The sequence below is a fragment of the Amblyomma maculatum genome, chromosome 1 (genome assembly GCF_055883805.1).
Source record: "Amblyomma maculatum isolate TAMU_Amacu chromosome 1, ASM5588380v1, whole genome shotgun sequence".
Lineage (NCBI taxonomy): Eukaryota > Metazoa > Arthropoda > Arachnida > Ixodida > Ixodidae > Amblyomma > Amblyomma maculatum.
This window is the reverse complement of record NC_139344.1, coordinates 157,990,982-158,004,959: the sequence shown is the minus strand read 5'-3', so window position 1 is coordinate 158,004,959 and position 13,978 is coordinate 157,990,982. Positions and strand designations below refer to the sequence as shown.

The 13,978-nt window shown below is 41.4% G+C and overlaps 1 protein-coding gene across 4 annotated transcripts in view; it reads left to right on the top strand.

Moving 5' to 3' along the window:
* The window catches only part of LOC146204719 (uncharacterized), a 174,838-nt gene extending 162,410 nt beyond the window's left edge, over window positions 1-12,428 (top strand). For 2 of the 4 annotated variants that reach the window (XR_014704030.1, XR_014704031.1), the window contains exons 4-5: window positions 8,601-8,737; window positions 12,091-12,224. Coding sequence is in view for 1 of the 4 variants with exons in the window: in XM_084589439.1 (XP_084445565.1) it covers window positions 7,155-7,338; window positions 8,601-8,737; window positions 10,019-10,144; window positions 12,091-12,144; window positions 12,209-12,295 (588 nt within the window). In the remaining 3 variants the exon portion in view is untranslated. Of the gene's footprint in view, window positions 1-3,987; window positions 4,115-7,154; window positions 7,339-8,600; window positions 8,738-10,018; window positions 10,145-12,090 lie in introns of those variants that run through there. The other 2 variants (XM_084589439.1, XR_014704037.1) reach the window with 2 other exon arrangements.
* Window positions 12,429-13,978: the final 1,550 nt, after the last annotated feature.

The window sequence follows — 13,978 nt, the reverse complement described above, 5'->3', positions numbered from 1 at the left end:
AAGGTAACTAAATAAAATTTGACCACTTTCGATGGATTTATTTTTGACATGCACCATAAAACCCCACAAAAAAAACTTTTTGTACACTTAAAAGTTGTTGGATAGCGGTTTCAGAGCATGATATTATAATGAAGTGTCGTCATGCCGGCATTAGCACTCAAGTTCCATGAGCAAGTCTTCATCATCAAGCTATCATATCCTAATAAACAAATGGGAAGAACCATATCGCTCAAGCGCGATTGAGTTCTAATTCAAAAGGTCTTCGAAGTTCCCAAATTGGTCATCGTACATTTCTTCTACACCTTCTTTTGCAAGTCCCCAGCCAGAAACAGGGTGCGTCGGGAAAATGACACCATCCAGGAAGCCCTTAATGATTCCTACAGAGGCAAGCGAGGAAGAAAAACGCGAAAATTCATTACCTTCGTTTCAAGAATGGCAATGCGAGCTAGTAAACTTTTGCGACACCAAGTTTTCGACAGTCACTGGAAACGAAAAGTAAGTTTTTCGGAAGGCAGCTGCCATGAATTCGGAAAAATTAAATAATTGAAATAATTTAATGCAAAGCACCGAGCAATATAATCTTCATTATGGCTTCATGCAACTGTTTTGCAAGGCTTCATGAGTTTTGTTTATTTTGATATTGATCAAGGCATCCGCTTTCAAAATTGGCAAAAGAAAATAACATACGCCTCCTTAAAAAGCAGCAAAATACATATGTACATTGATCTCATATATTCTTGTGGCCAAGAAATAATGCATGCTTGTGTTATTGTGATCTGCAGTGAACAAGAGCAGTAACTAAAGCTGTTTAATGGTTTGTCACAAATTTTAACATGAAACTATAAAAACGAAGTACTTAGCTGCAATAGGAAGTGTATCGCGATGGCTACGAAAGAAAGCACAAATTATAAATTAACGCAGAAAATATATAGAGAAACTATGCACGTGGTTAAAAAGCTGTTCTTTAGTCGCCCATTTATGTTTATTGCTACATTGCTACAGCCATTGTAACTCGAATAGTAAAATAATGCGCTGAAAACTACCGGGGAACCCTTCCATCCGCGAGCAGAGTCCAGCGGCGGACGGGCAACTAGCGTGACGTCACGGAAAAAGCGGAGAGGCCTTGAGTAGTCTAGGAGGCTTTGCCGCAAGACGGGTGCGCTACTGGAAAAAGGTACATTGTGATTGCGTGCATATCTCTGCTGCTTTCGCGTTTCTCTGATATTTTTTGAATGAGCTTCAACTGACGTCTACCGCTGTGTCCTGTAGAATGTTTTTTTTTTTTTTTCTCATGTGTGTTTCTATCCCTTCCTTTCTACTACGTCTGAGCCATTCGACAGCTATTGATGAGCGCGACTTTCTCCTGTAGCTACCGGCGCACGCATTTCTCATTACACAGAGATGGCTCGCATGCATGCTATAGCCACGCACCCTCAGCCTTCAGTCGCCCTTCTTTATTTTTAGGAACGTAAGCTCTCACTTCTCCGTTTAGGGGTTTCTGTAGGTCTGTCGGCGGGTCCAAAATCAAGATGTTGGACCACGGGATAAGGGGTAGTTTCGTTCAAAATCATAGTCGCTGTTCACCCGAGGTTTAGACAGGGGTTAAACGGTTCGTTGAATTAATGCACATAAAACGGCTTAGCGAGTCGAGCTTTAGAATGTTTGAGGGGGCCGTATCGCCGATCTCTGGTCATTAAAACCGTAACTAGGGTGTAACCTACGGTGGCCATGGTGATAAATTGTTAAATTGGTTTAGAGGAAAGCAAAGGCGCATGTATCGGTCACACTTCTCAGCGGATAACTGAACTTCACCGTAAGGGAAGAGAGGAAGGTGGGAGTAAAAGTGGAAAGAGAGAAAGAGTTGCCGTAGTTGAGGGCTCCGGAGTAATTTCGACCACCTGGGGATATTTACCGCGCACTGACATCGCACAGCACACGTACGCCTTTGCGTTTCGCCTTCATATAAACGCGCTCGCCTCAGTCGGGATCGAACCCGGCTACTCCGGTTCAGTAGCCGAGCGTCTTAACCACTGAACAGCTTACGCTCTTGGATTTCAACGACTATCAGCGGTGGCTACATTTTCCTCCGTAATTTGCATGACTTCTTTAATTACTTCCACATGAGTTCCTCTCATGCAGCCATTTTAATCCATAGCTTACACAGCTCGTTCGGTCGAAAAGCCGTCGCCGGAGTCGGCACCGCGTGCAGGAAATGATCGGGCGCGCTGCGTAAAAACAAAATAAAAAACACACACATATTATGGTAGTCTGTGGTGTACGATAGGCGATGACGAGTTATGAAGTCATTGTAATTAATTCACGAATGAAATAAATGAAACACATAAAAACCGAGGAAATAGGATTTAATGCGGTCAAAATGAAAAGCCAATGCTTGATGGAAAACTAGTGCACATTCAAAGGTGTCAAGCAGCTCAAAATGTAAAACCAATGTTTGCTAATGCTAACACGGTTGAAAAAACAAAAACAAAATCAAAATCAAATGAAAATGAAAGAAAGAAAGAAAGAAAGAAAGAAAGAAAGAAAGAAAGAAAGAAAGAAAGAAAGAAAGAAAGTGAACACATCGGCTGTGTTTATTTCCCTGCACCTGTTTTATTTCCACGAGTGTTGAATTTAACCTAGGCCTGCCGTTTAAAATTACCACTTGTATTGTGCGGTGCAGTTCCGCTAAACTCGACTCAGTTTTCCCCATTTCCTGAGCTCTTGTTCAGTCGCTCGCTGTCTTGCCTGACCTTATCGGCTATTCCATAATTCAAATGTGCATTTAAAATAAACCGATTAAAAGAGTAAAGCCATAAAACTTATTGATGACTACTAAATGGACTACGAATGTTATTGACACGTACGTGTAAATGAAATATTTTTGACGAACTTCTTTTGTAGGTTTTTTGGTTTAACGCAAAAGAAGGAAAACTGTTGAATCAGTTTAAAGACATTGAAAACGCTGAAAGAAAATAACTCTCGTCGGTCATGGGTTACGTCTAAACTAAAAGGACTACTAATAGAACTTCTGCTGAAAACCAGTTCATTCAATGATGCCTGGGAAATTGGTGATCCACCGCCATGTTATAGACGAGTGCACACGTGTTTTATCCCACGAAGTATACTCTCTTCAATCACTATCGTTGTTACTCGAGATCAACTCAGGCATATTTGATCATTTTGTTATTTGTCACAAGATTTCGAAATATTTTCGGATTACTGAATTTGAAAATGATTTTAACCCTTTTGAGCGTGCTGCAAAAGGCACGCATTGAAAAAGGGCTGATGGACACGGCTTAAACTCCCGACGCCACTTACAAGTATATAAGTTAGTGTAATGCGAGCAGAGAACAGCAGAATATACTATCTACGTTTACAATAAAAACAGCAAGCCCATGAACAGCATATATCATAAAATTCCTTCTGCGGACTAAATCAATCAAGAAGTCGAAATATTGAAACGTGAGATTTCTGTACGGCTTTTGCAAATAAAATATTGTTATCGTCGGGGGCATTAAGGAGTATTGACATATTATGACATGTTTACCTGGTATATTCGTCTGCTCGAAAACAATTTGAGATGAAAGTGCAAGACGCTATGTAAAACTAGTGTAGAAATGGCTTTTTACAAACCGCCCATGTGGGTATATGAGATCCACTGGAGCTATCTTCTTCCTTCACTACCTCTTCTTCAAAGCTCCCCTGTATAGCAGTTAACGCATGGCCGACCTGTCAGGTACGCGGTGTACGTCGCAACTGATCATGCACATGCATAGTGTGCTCTTGTAAATACATGCATCGATGATAAGTATTGCCTTAGTGAGTCCTGCAGTGCGGATGGAAAAGTGTCGGTGCTATGCGCGCACGGGAAAATCAATCGCGAAAAATGCGTCCACAAACCCTACAATGCAATTCTTTGTTAGGCTAAAACCGCCATATAATTTTGGCCATACGCATACATGCTGTTTCCTGGTTTTGTGTTCGTAGCCGCAGGGGCCCTGCGCCGTATTAGGGCAGTGACAAAGCCTGCCAATTCTGCGTTCGGCATGTGCTCAACAGAGGGCAGCACTGTCTCCAACAGCACTGTCTCCAAAAGAACTAGGAAACTAACTAGTAAGTATGCTAGTAACAAGGACGGAGAAATAAAGAGCATTAAGCAACAGGTGAAAAACACAGAAGGTAAAAATTGGATAAATTCGATGGAAAAGAAACAGAGTGTGGAATTATACCGAAAGTGGAAAATGCAGATCAGGAAGGAAGATTTCTTTGATAACTCAAGAGGCAGTGCCCTACTTTTTGAAGCTATATCAGGGTGCCTTAGAACACGCAGCTACAAAAAGAAATTTAACAATGGAGATGACGCATGTGCTGTATGTGGAAACTCCAGTGAAACAATTGCCCATATTATACTCGAATGTAATGGTATCCATCCGGAAGTTGGTGCAGGCGCAATCACTGTTCCTGAAGCTCTGGGGTTTAGAGATAACAGTGGCCGGGTGAATAAACCGGCGGTGGAAACTAGCAAAAAACGACTGGAAGATTGGTGGCTTAAAAGCAGAGAAGTGACATAATGTTAGTAATGTAGGAACAAAATTTAATAAATAGAATGATGGTTTAGTTAACCATTCTATCTAAATCAATAATTAAGATATAGGGAGAAAAATGAGCATGATAGCTACTGCTACCACCCCGTTTCAAAGGGGACGCTCCTATATTCCATCCATCCATCCATCCATCCATCCATCCATCCATCCATCCATCCATCCATCCGTCCGTCCGTCCGTCCGTCCGTCCGTCCGTCCATCCATCCATCCATCCATCCATCCATCCATCCATCCATCCATCCATCCATCCATCCATCCATCCATCCATCCATCCATCCATCCATCCATCCATCCATCCATCCATCCATCCATCCATCCATCCCAGATGACTCAACACATATCGTGACAGTTTCCCTGTTTTTCGCCATTTCTCCCACAGCGCCAATCAAGACAAGTTACCAGCGCCTAAAGCAAAAGAAGCGGTGCAATTTCCCTCTTTTAAACTTATCGCCGCACTTTTCGTGTCGCTTCATTGATGACATAGTATTATGCACCATCTAGAGACAGGGCTTCCGCCCACGATGGAAGTTGTTGGAATCTGGGCGCTGTTTGGCATACGCGACAAATAAGAAGCGAACGTCAAGGTTGCACTTGTTTTGCATTAATAACAAGAAATGCCGAGAATTATCTAACGTGCATAAATGAAGGACGCAAATAATTGTAACGATGAAATGATAAATTTGTCGCACAGCCTTATAAGTTGTCAGAACTCATTTGTGCGTGCGATAACATTCAGGAAGAAAGTATTAGAATATTATCATCACAAAAAATTAAGGAAATCTCATTAAATGGGCGAATACCAGAGACATTGGCGACAAGCCTGCGCAAAGTGAACTTTTTTTTTGTTGTTGTTGTTGTTCAGGGTCTTGTTTAATGACAGTTTTCTAGATGACATAATATGTAAGGATGTAATTTAATAAAATATTCATTTTATTTGCAGAATAACCCGTTTGACGTTAGGTGCATTTTTGTTCGTTCATTTATAAAGCGTGCTATCAACTTATCTGTCCCAGACTGCTTTTTTTTTGAGAAAATATGCACCGGAGCAACACCAGAGTTGATATAGTTTATATTACTGGGAAATCATTTCTTGCTTCATGCTTCGGGTGACCATAACTGTGACCAGAAAACGTCCTTTGCACTAAAGTAAAAAAAAAAAAAAAATACGTGTTGCCGCCTCGTCCCAGATTGAACCCGCGTCCTTATATTCAGGTGTCGAGCCCCCTAACCACTGATCTAACGCGGCGGGCGGTTGAATGAAATTGCCTGAAATATAAATTTTATGTTGAAGCTTCAAAAAAAAATTTTTTTTTTTACTATCCAAGCTTCATTGCTGCGTTGCCACAATTTCAACGTGATTTTAAGGCAAAACTTAGCACATAAAATTTTTAAGAGACTCTTCAGTCAAAGAGCTGATTCGAGGACTGTTATGACTGAGGTCTCAGTCTAGGTTCGCGCGGCTGGAGCAGAGAAATCAAGCGGACTCCGGCGAGCGGTAGCCATCGAAGACGCGCAGTCCGCGGCAACAACGACGCCGCCACGTGCTGGTGGTCATTTGCCTCGCCGAGTCGGAAGGATGGGGAGCGACCCATTCATGCATATTTACCCGCCTGACGTTCGCAGCGGTGACCAGGAGGAAGTGTTCCCTACTGTTGGTGAAAACAAAAGCAGGCAGCTTTTCTCCGAACGGAATTGCCCGCGACATTCCGAGAATTAGGTGTCGTGGGAAAGAGATCTTTGCAAGGGCGGACTTCTCGGACATTCCGGACTGTATCAACTAGGAGAGGTTATCTGCAGAACGCGCCACATGGGTCTGCTCTGCGCATGCCTGGTCGTTGCCTAGCAACGGAGACCAGCGTTCCTAGCGCAACGCGAAGTACAGGAGAGCATTGCCGGACTCGACGGCGGCGGCGATGCGCGCGGGGCGGCGCCGCTTGAGAGCTTGAGTACGGCTATGGAGGTGTAGTGTTTTAGAATTAAGGGAGACGAGAGGGGCGGCGTCTCCTCAAAGAAGCGCCCTCAGGCTCATATTCGAGGACATGGTGTGAGCAATCAGCAAGCTCAGCAAGACAGAAAGCTGCACGAAGGCAAAGTTTCCACAATACTTTTGTTGCATGAATGTCAGGAATTGTTCAGTCAGCGTCAAAATTAAAATCTGAAAGCAGTGAGTAATACACATGAAGTAAAAATATGCACTGGTGGTACAGAAATAAAAGAATTGTTGCAGAAGACCTTGACCTGGGCGATACGTCGTCAACAGTCAATAGAACGTTCTGCGATCAGTCGTGAGACGTGTCAGCAGTGCCTGTTGTACAGAATACACGACACAAACATTACAGCAACTTATAACACACAATTTCAAGCAAAAAGAGAAAATTAAATACTGGTATGTGTGGCAGTGCCAGTGAATTGCAACGAAAGACAGCAACTGACTTCTCTGCGCATGCCTGGCTGTTGCCTATAGCAACGGAGACGCGGAGCGCGAGAACAGGCGTGTGGCTGAGCCGCAGCGAACTGTTTTGCGCCACTTTCTGTGTGGCACGGAGCACCATGGAGATTGTCGTGCCGACGGCCCCTGAAGAAGGAGTCTTAAGGAGGCACCTGAAGGACTTAAAAAAGTGTGGAAACACCTGGACCGGCTATGCGGACTCCAGAGAGGTATATGAAGAGCTGTTAAGGGACCTCGCCGCGATCAATGTGTGCTTCCAGACAGAGCACTCCGTCAAGCCAAAAAGTATGCTCGTTAATTGCCGGGGTGCAATCCGCTCGTGGTTTATTAAGGCGAAAGCCTTCATTGCCTCATCGTTGTCGTTAGCAAATGTGTCACGCTTTTGTGGCGGCTCTGATTGGTGGAGACGGGATGACGTCATGGAGGTCTCGACCAATCACAGAGCATGATCACAGTATGCGCGATGCGTGCCTTATATGGCCATATGGCGGTCAATGATCAGTTGCGAATTAATAATTAATTAATTTATTGATAATTATAATTACTACAAACTAGTAATTAATGGCAGAATAATTATTTGCCGAATATTTGAAAATTAATGCATAATTATAATAATGGCTAGTTAGCGCCATTGCGTAACTAATAATTCCTGATTAATGCCGATCACCCGCTATAATCAAACACACAACAGTAAATGTAGAACTGCGAAGATACAAGGAGCGCGATCTCGTCACTGCCAAGCAGAATTCACTGAAGAACTCGCAGAATGTGAAAGAGTAGTCGCTCGCTTTACTCGTAGCAGCATTCATAGCTACATGCGCTACAGTCGCGTAGCAGAATGCAGCACTCAGGCTTTCGCCTTTCATCACTTTAGTCGCCAAAGTGTCCACGAATTTTTTTATAGGTTTTTTAAGCGCTACCTTAATTATACAGCTCGTTCGGCTGAAAAGCCGTCGGCGTCGTAGTTGTCGGCACCGCGCGTCGGAAATAATCGGGCGTTGCGCAATAACAATCGTATCACGGTAATTTGCGTTTGTATAGTGGTTGATGATTCATTGATGTGTTGTAGGCGATGACGAGGTAATGAAATCATTGTAAGCGATGAATTAAAGAAATGAAAAAAATTGGAAAAAAGGGTTCAAAGGTGCCAAAATGATGATGTTAAATAATAAATCTTGTGTAATTGATTAATGAAAAATTAAAATAACTGAAAAATGAACAATTCATGTATGTATGTATGTATGTATGTATGTATGTATGTATGTATGTATGTATGTATGTATGTATGTATGTATGTATGTATGTATGTATGTATGTATGTATGTATGTATGTATGTATGTATGTATGTATGTATGTATGTATGTATGTATGTATGTATGTATGTATGTATGTATGTATGTATGTATGTATGTATATATGTATGTATGTATGTATGTATGTATGTATGTATGGAAAACTAAAAAAAAGCTGTCCATGTGTGTCAAATGCTACCGCATCATACCCTTAACGGAGCTTAAGTGTGCTCCTAATTTTTTATATCTCACAGGCAGGCTGCTGTTTACCACTAAGCGTGGGCATGTTGCTGTGAACGAAGACGTGTCGTTCAAAGTCATCCAAACCGTGGACAAAGGTTCCCTCTTTGGACGAGTTCTGCACAAGGTGCAGGATTCAAGAATCCCGCAGGTAACATTCGCACATGGTGGTGTTGCTATATGGGGTATCTTAGAAAGGAAATACAGCTTGGAGACGATACAGATAATAGAAGTGAACTCATATATCTCTTGCACAGTAAAGTGTTGAAGTATGGGCTTGCGGCACGAAATCCTGCTTATACGCATTCACGATGGCATGCCTTCTCCTCAACCATATATCCCTGCATGAAAAGCGACAAAGCAAGTAAACAGCACATGCATCCGCACCAGACCACGCTGATCAATATAATTGCTATTAATTAATTATTTGGGCTGCTTTCATTTTTGTTCACTGAATATTTAGGGTGTGGATTGACCCAGTCGCATTTTCATTAATTGATAAAAGCTTTAAAAGCGATCGCGTTTTAAACCAGATACTAGTCAAAACACTATATTAAAGCATATCACACCCACTTGATCGTCTGAGGGCTCAATAAATAATCTTATTCTAGAAGCATGGACCTCCAATGCAACTTAATGCTTGTCACGGCAGCATGCTCAAGAAAACATAAAAGCGAAACACGTACAGCAGCTGCTGCAGTTACAAAAAGAGACAAAATGGTGACTGCATGGATTTTTTTATATACATATGCAGTTACCAACAAACTGAGGAAAATTGGTCAGCATGCCGGCATGAGTACTTCGTTCTTTTGGTGCCTTATAAAGTTCTTAAAAGCCAGGAGTGAACTCCCCAGTGTTTTGTAGGACACTTTGGAACCAGTTATAGGCATGCGTAACAGAGAGGGGCATTAAATAACATCAAAAGAAAATCGTTTATAATAATCTGTCTTCTTGAGCAAAGCTGAAATTCCAAATGCATTTAATCTTTAAGTACTATGCCTTTAGATCAATAAAGCTAGTTAAGACATCGTTAATTGCTTAAAGGCTGGCAATTATTTAGGTCACAATGTTTGTCAGCACCCAGCGCACCATTTCTTTGAGTGTGCACTTCCACATTTGTTATAAAACACAGTGATGTTTGCATGGAGGGTTCAAGCCATAAACTTAATTTAGATGTGAGTCAAACTTTATATGGCACTTGTGCTCAAGGGGAGGTCTGGAGTGCGGATTCAAAGCAAATTTGATGATATCTACAATTGCTAGCAGCCAAAAAAGTAACCAGGAAATCTTATTGTGCCATAGAGGAAAAACATGAACATATGGATTAGATACTGCACTAATAAAGAACACATACAAACTACATGTGTTCATACAAATGCGATTGCCATAATTTGGAGCATACTGATGTTGCATATATCATTTCATGCAACAGGAGATAGACGCAGATTGGTCGGCGGCCACCTTCCAGCAAAATAAGATGAAGCTACAAGAAACTAAGAAAAAGGGCTGCACTGCAACGATACACGTGACGCAAGTAGATATGTACACTGAATTCAAAGTAAATAAAATTCATATAGGCTTATATATCGGTTACTGACTTTGAGATTGACGCACTTACCAGAGGCCCGGGAATATCAACTTCAATGATAACATCTGCATTTCTTTTTAGCTGCATGAAATTTTCAAATATGCAAGACTTGAGATTATATCACTTCAGCACAGCCTTTCGCTTTATCAGTTTAGTGGCCATCAGTTGAATGTTGATTTGTGGAGACAAATAGGTCATTAACGAACCTATAGAGGCATTGAGATGCAGGGAATTTTAGATACCAGCTAAATTATGCTTACTTTTTCACTAGAGCTTCCTTTCTTTCTGCATTGATCCTTTAATTCATCATTTTAGGGTAATGTTGAAGTTACATTAGAGGAATCCACTAAATAAAGCTAGGCTGTGTTAAATGCTTGAAATTCAAGTAAATTGTAGCTTGTGATACGCACCATGATATATATTTTTGTGAATCCATTGGCATTGCAGTAAGTACTAAATGACAATTTTTGCACCTTTTCGAGTGTAGAAAGGTTTCTGTTTCATGGCCAAAATGACGGCATACAGTTCGCCAGTATTTTGACAATCCATGCTTTCGAACATGTTTCATGGACAATTATTCAACCTATGACAACTTTTCTAGCTTTTCCAATCACTGTATAAAGCTGTATTCAGTTTGTGAACATTACAGCTCGCTTTATTGCTTTATTAATGTGCAGTTAGCTTGATATGCCAAGAAATGCTTAGTGAGACGAGATATATTACTTTCTATACTCGCGGAACAACTTTCTGCACCTATGATGTCAAAGCTACAGAGCCGACACGCACCACATTATGGTCCCTCCAGAAAATTGACGGATCATGCTCTGGAATATTATACCATTGTGAAATACACATTTTTGTTGCATCAAGAATATACTACAATACTAACCTGGACAGAGTTAATATAGAGTATTTTAACGTTAGTGAAACATACTGTGCACATACCGGTAACTGCGCTGCCTATCGAGAATCCCACGAAACGTATGTGGGCCGTCTCTGCTCTATCTTCTTGCCGGCTTCTGTGCACGTTCACAATGTACTTGTTTTTAAAAACATATATGATATGCGGGCTACCAATTAGTCAGGAATTTACTTTCACATGGGCGTTCGATGAAGTAAAAGGGTACATTTCTGTGTAGTCGGTGGGTCGAATCAAAGGCAAATATGCATGAAATACATGGTGTAGATAACTCTGTGAGGAAAGCCCATCCCCAAGTAACTATGCTTGACTGCATAGCCACAGAAAACTGTCTCCGAGTATATAGATATAAATTGACTTCTTTAAAAAAAATAGTCAGTGCACAAGTTTAATTTAGTAGTATGAGTGGTAGGGCATGTTACGAGTTCCAGTAAGTGTTTTGTACAAACATCTTTTATTCCTTGCTGTGAAACATGTTTTTCAGTATTGTAGGCAGTTCACATTTGTAATGCTCTGAGTGCGTGCATCTATATAATGAAGCTTTTCTTTTTATTTTGTTCTCATTATTATTCATTCTCGCTATCTACATCTTTTTATTTATTGATACTGTGGTCCTTGCTATAAGATCTTAGCGTTTGATGACACTGATGGAAGTATCTCGCAAGAAGCATTGCAAAAAAAAAAATTACACTCAAAAGCATAAAACTGCAGCATTTGTACAAAGATAGATACCCAACAAATACAGCTAAAGCTGTAAAATATTGCATATGTTTAAAATTATGTTGCTGTTATGTGCTGGAAGTATTGCTCTGTAACGTCAGTAATATCATGAGACGGCTTTTTATTGCCCACATGCTTTAATTGCATTGCATGCTTTGATGTCTCAAACACCTGTATTCTCTGTCATTAAACGAAACTTCTCATTCCTTTAGCAAATTTTTAAAACCAGTTATTTTGAATGGCACTATAATGTGTGTCCTTTGCCTTTTCTTTTTAGATCAACATCTCAGGTCATTGTATCAAATGGCAGCACGAAACAGCTTCAAAGGAGGTCATGTCCCGACTGAGGTTGGCATTGCAAGAAGAAGGTCGTGGTAAACCTGTGCTGCTCCAAGATCGCTTCTATGTCTGTTTGTCCGACAGGGAAAGCCACTGCAACTATGATACTGATGATCGCTGTGCAGGCTATGCACAGCCGATGAACTCAGAAGTGTCCAAGAAGATTTTTGAGCTGGTACAACAAGGTGTGACATCTGTAATAGCGATTGAGAGCTGTCTAAGGTTTTTTTTTTTGTTCGAGATGTTCTGTTTTCAAACAAGCAATGCCCCCTGACCACATGCAGGAATTTTTATCCTACAAAGACAGACATAAAGAACCATATCCAAAAGGCTCTTCGTAAAAATAGATTTAGTTCAGTTGATCAATAGAATGTGGAAATGTACATAGAGCAGCTGACAAAGAAAGCACCAGGAACAAGATGTTTTTTTCGAGCCTATCATGTGAAGTCAGTGGAAAATGATTTGGAAGGGAAAAGGGAAGCACAGGCCGAGCGACCCGACTGTGATACTTTGGAAAGCGTGGCACAGGAATGTGAGCAGACGCTGCTGCTTTGTGTTCAGACTGAGTTCATGAGGGAGTTGATGCAGAGGTATAGCAATAATGTGGTATGTCTTGATGCTACCTACAAAACGACCGATTAAACACTTCCACTCTTCCTGATAGAGGTGAAGACTGCAAGTTTCTACGCTATTGTACTGCAGGTGCCTTTATTCTGCAATTTGAAACTGCTCACTGCATTGAAGAGGCACTAAACATCTTCAAGAATTGGAACCCAACTCTCAGTCCGAAGTATTGGATGGTGGACTATAGCCAGGCAGAGATTAGTGCACTTTCTGCTGCCAGTCCTGTGGAACTTTCATAGAGAACAACCTTGGCACAGGTGGTTTTCAAAAAACGAAAATGAAGTGGAAGATATTGACGTTGCTGAGGCAAGTAGCAGTCAGCACGAATGAAGATAATGTAACAAAAGCAACTGAAACCTTGAAGGAGTCGCCACAATGGAAGGAAAATGAGAAGTTGCAAGCCTATGTAAGAACTAAATGGCTTTCAGTAAAAGAAATGAGGGTGAAGGCGTATAAGTCCGACCTCCCTTTCGGCACAAACAACGAAACAGAATAAAAAAAAAAACAAGGAGCTGAAGACCTACTTAGCTGGAAATAGCGGTCGCTGTAGCCTGCAAGGACTTTTGAGAGTCTTGGTCGAAAATGTTTTCTAGAAAAAGAGGTGCAATTCCTGCAGGCAAATCTGGGTTTTTCACCTTTTTACCGCCTGTATCATCACAATGTGCCCGAGTGCCTTCATGGGAGGCCCCCTGTTGTAGCAAAGCACGTTATAGATCGGCTCGCACGAGTATCTGATTACAGATCTGAGGATGTGAAAGTTGGCAGTGAAGAAGGAACCTTTCTCTTTCGTTCTGTCAGAGTAAAGGCTTTCATGAAATTAACTTTAGTAGCCCAAGCTGTACATGCTTCGACTTCATAAAGTCGAAATTATCATGTAAGCGCTTTGATGCTGTTTTTCTGCTTGTTGAATTGTGGGACTTCTCACGTCTGCCTGAGGAAACAGGCAAGGGCCGAACATGGCGACTTATGCTGCCATAGGATGCAAACTTGCTTACACAGAGGACATTGAAACGCCAACTAATGTAGCCACTGAAAAGCTTCAGTGTAGTTTGCAGAAGGCATCTCAAAGAAGTAGGAGCCATTTCAAATAAAAAATAAGGGCTGAAACCTAACGCATACTGTCCTCGTTGCACTACATTAATGATGACACAGTGTTGCAGCAAGTATTTGGCACATTACATGAGGTAAGAATCCTCGCTGAA